The sequence below is a fragment of the Amphimedon queenslandica genome, unplaced genomic scaffold (assembly GCF_000090795.2).
Source record: "Amphimedon queenslandica unplaced genomic scaffold, v1.1 AMPQUscaffold_7362_Cont20686, whole genome shotgun sequence".
In the NCBI taxonomy this organism is placed as follows: Eukaryota; Metazoa; Porifera; class Demospongiae; order Haplosclerida; family Niphatidae; genus Amphimedon; species Amphimedon queenslandica.
Genome location: NW_003552353.1, coordinates 1 through 2,086, shown reverse-complemented (window position 1 = coordinate 2,086; position 2,086 = coordinate 1). Strand labels below are relative to the sequence as shown.

Below are 2,086 nucleotides of genomic sequence, written 5' to 3'. Positions count from 1 at the left end.
TTAAAAAGCAACATAATTCAAAAAATTAAAAAAATCATACCAGTTCATCATTGGGTCTTGGTTCATGAGCTAACAGTGGTTTGTGCGTCTTGATTAAATTGATACGTTGCAGTAATACATTAAACCATGTGCATGGTCGTTCATCAAAAGACTTTATTATGCACTTGTTATCATCGAAGCATAAAAGGAAGTCGCCAAACGAAGTGAGTTTTTTAATCTCAAAGTTGAAGTCTTTCGTCCTGGCTAGATACATGCATACATTATGTAACAGCAAATGAGCATAATAGCTTACCTAATTTACTAAAACCTGTATCTGTAGCTAATCCTATGCCCGTTTCAAGATTATCACATCTTACTATAAACATTTCCAGCTTGCCGACATCAGTCATTAGTCGAAAATATGAATTTTCATCCAGGCCAATGTGGACAACCTTGAATGCTGGATCTTGTCCGAACTCTTCTTTTACCATTGTGAATCTAATGTGAAAAAGAAAAAACAATGAAATTCAAGACGCTAGTAATCATGATGAATGTTGAGGCACAGTTTCCATATGACACAATTATTCACTTTTTAAAAACTAGCACTCAAGCCCCTCCTTTCATATGTAAAGCTAAAAGAGCCTTAGCTGCAGGCCTTTTTGCAACAGAATTATGGCATCTAACTGCACACAAGTCATTAACAACTAACAGAAGAAAAAAACATAGAACAGCTAAAAAAAACCAGTTAGTTTTCAGGTTCCAGATTCACCTTCTACCCTACATGTAGTCATGGTTTTCATCATCGCAATGCTTTCATGACTCATATTCCCTCTTAAAAAGAGGCTTCTAGAACTGCATTCTTCTGAGTCAGGCAGCAGCAGTAGCAGCAGCAACAGTGTTCATGTAGCAAAGAAAAGAGCAGTACAAAAGAAAACTGTTCAGAAATGGGTGTCGCTCTATGATAAGGAATTGAACACATCAGTATGGCTGAAATATGACACGGTCTATCGTGTTCACGTATCTAAACTTCGCTGCTCAGTTTGCTCTCAGTTTAGACCTAAGCTAGAGTCGATGAGAAACTTCAGACCAGCTTTTGTTGATGGCACAAGCAACATGCGTCTTTCTACTGTCAAGGACCACACAGCTACTGATATGCATGCTCAAGTGATGAATTTATATAAGAAGCAGCAGTCAACCAGTGTCTTTACATACTCTCCAATCGCTGTATCATTAGCCCAGTCTTCTTTAGATGCCAGTACTAGAGCCAAGATTGAATGAAAATTTGATATTTCTTACATGATTGCCAAGGAAAAGCTAGCATTCACGAAAATGGCATCTATCTGTGAGTTAGAAGAAAGGCATGGCGTTGATTTGGGGGTGGGCTATAAAAATGATAGAGCCTGTACTACATTTACTGAGTTTATTGGTCGTGATCTACAACATGCATTACAATCAAAGCTTTTAAGTTGCCGGTTTTTTAGTGTTCAAGCAGATGCAACTACTGATACTGGCAATGCTGAAGTAGAATTGTTCTTGGCCCTCTATTTTGATCCCTATACAACAGATGGCACTGTTTATGTTGAAAATGTATTTCTGTCTGCTCGATATCTTGAAAGTGGAACGGGAGAGGGTCTATATGCAGCATTCAAAAGAGCAATGCAACACATGAATATTAGTGACTGGAAGATGAAAATGATTGGATTTGGGTGTGATGGAGCCAGTGCTAACATTGCTGAAGGCGGTTTATATGGTATTCTCAAGGAAGAAGTACCTTGGATTTTCATGTTCTGGTGTTTAGCACATCACCTCGAACTCTCAGTTAAAGATGCATTAGGCTCAACTTACTTTAAAACCATTCTAATGCGTCTCCATTATTATATAGGCGGTAGCCTATATGTAGGATTGAGGTTGATTTTTCAAGATGGCGGCCGTTTTTATGATTTTCAAACACTCATAACTCTTTTATCTTACGTTGTACAGCCTTATAAATGGCTTAGATGAGCTCTCCTTCACTGAGCGATTCTCCTGGTACCTTTAGAGTGGACTGTAATGTAGCGGGAGCATTTCTGGAGAATAGGCCCAAATTCAAATTTCTGCAAAATTCTTC

The 2,086-nt window shown here is 38.3% G+C and overlaps 1 protein-coding gene across 1 annotated transcript; it reads right to left on the bottom strand.

The window, feature by feature from the left end:
- Positions 1-40: 40 nt before the first annotated feature.
- On the bottom strand, positions 41-470 carry LOC109591740 (uncharacterized; the record flags this gene model as incomplete). The annotated part of the gene is made up of 2 exons (XM_020007400.1): positions 293-470; positions 41-243 (listed from the first exon to the last, which is right to left on the bottom strand). Coding segments are annotated over exons 1-2 (381 nt in total), but the record flags the coding sequence as incomplete, so codon positions are not given.
- Positions 471-2,086: the final 1,616 nt, after the last annotated feature.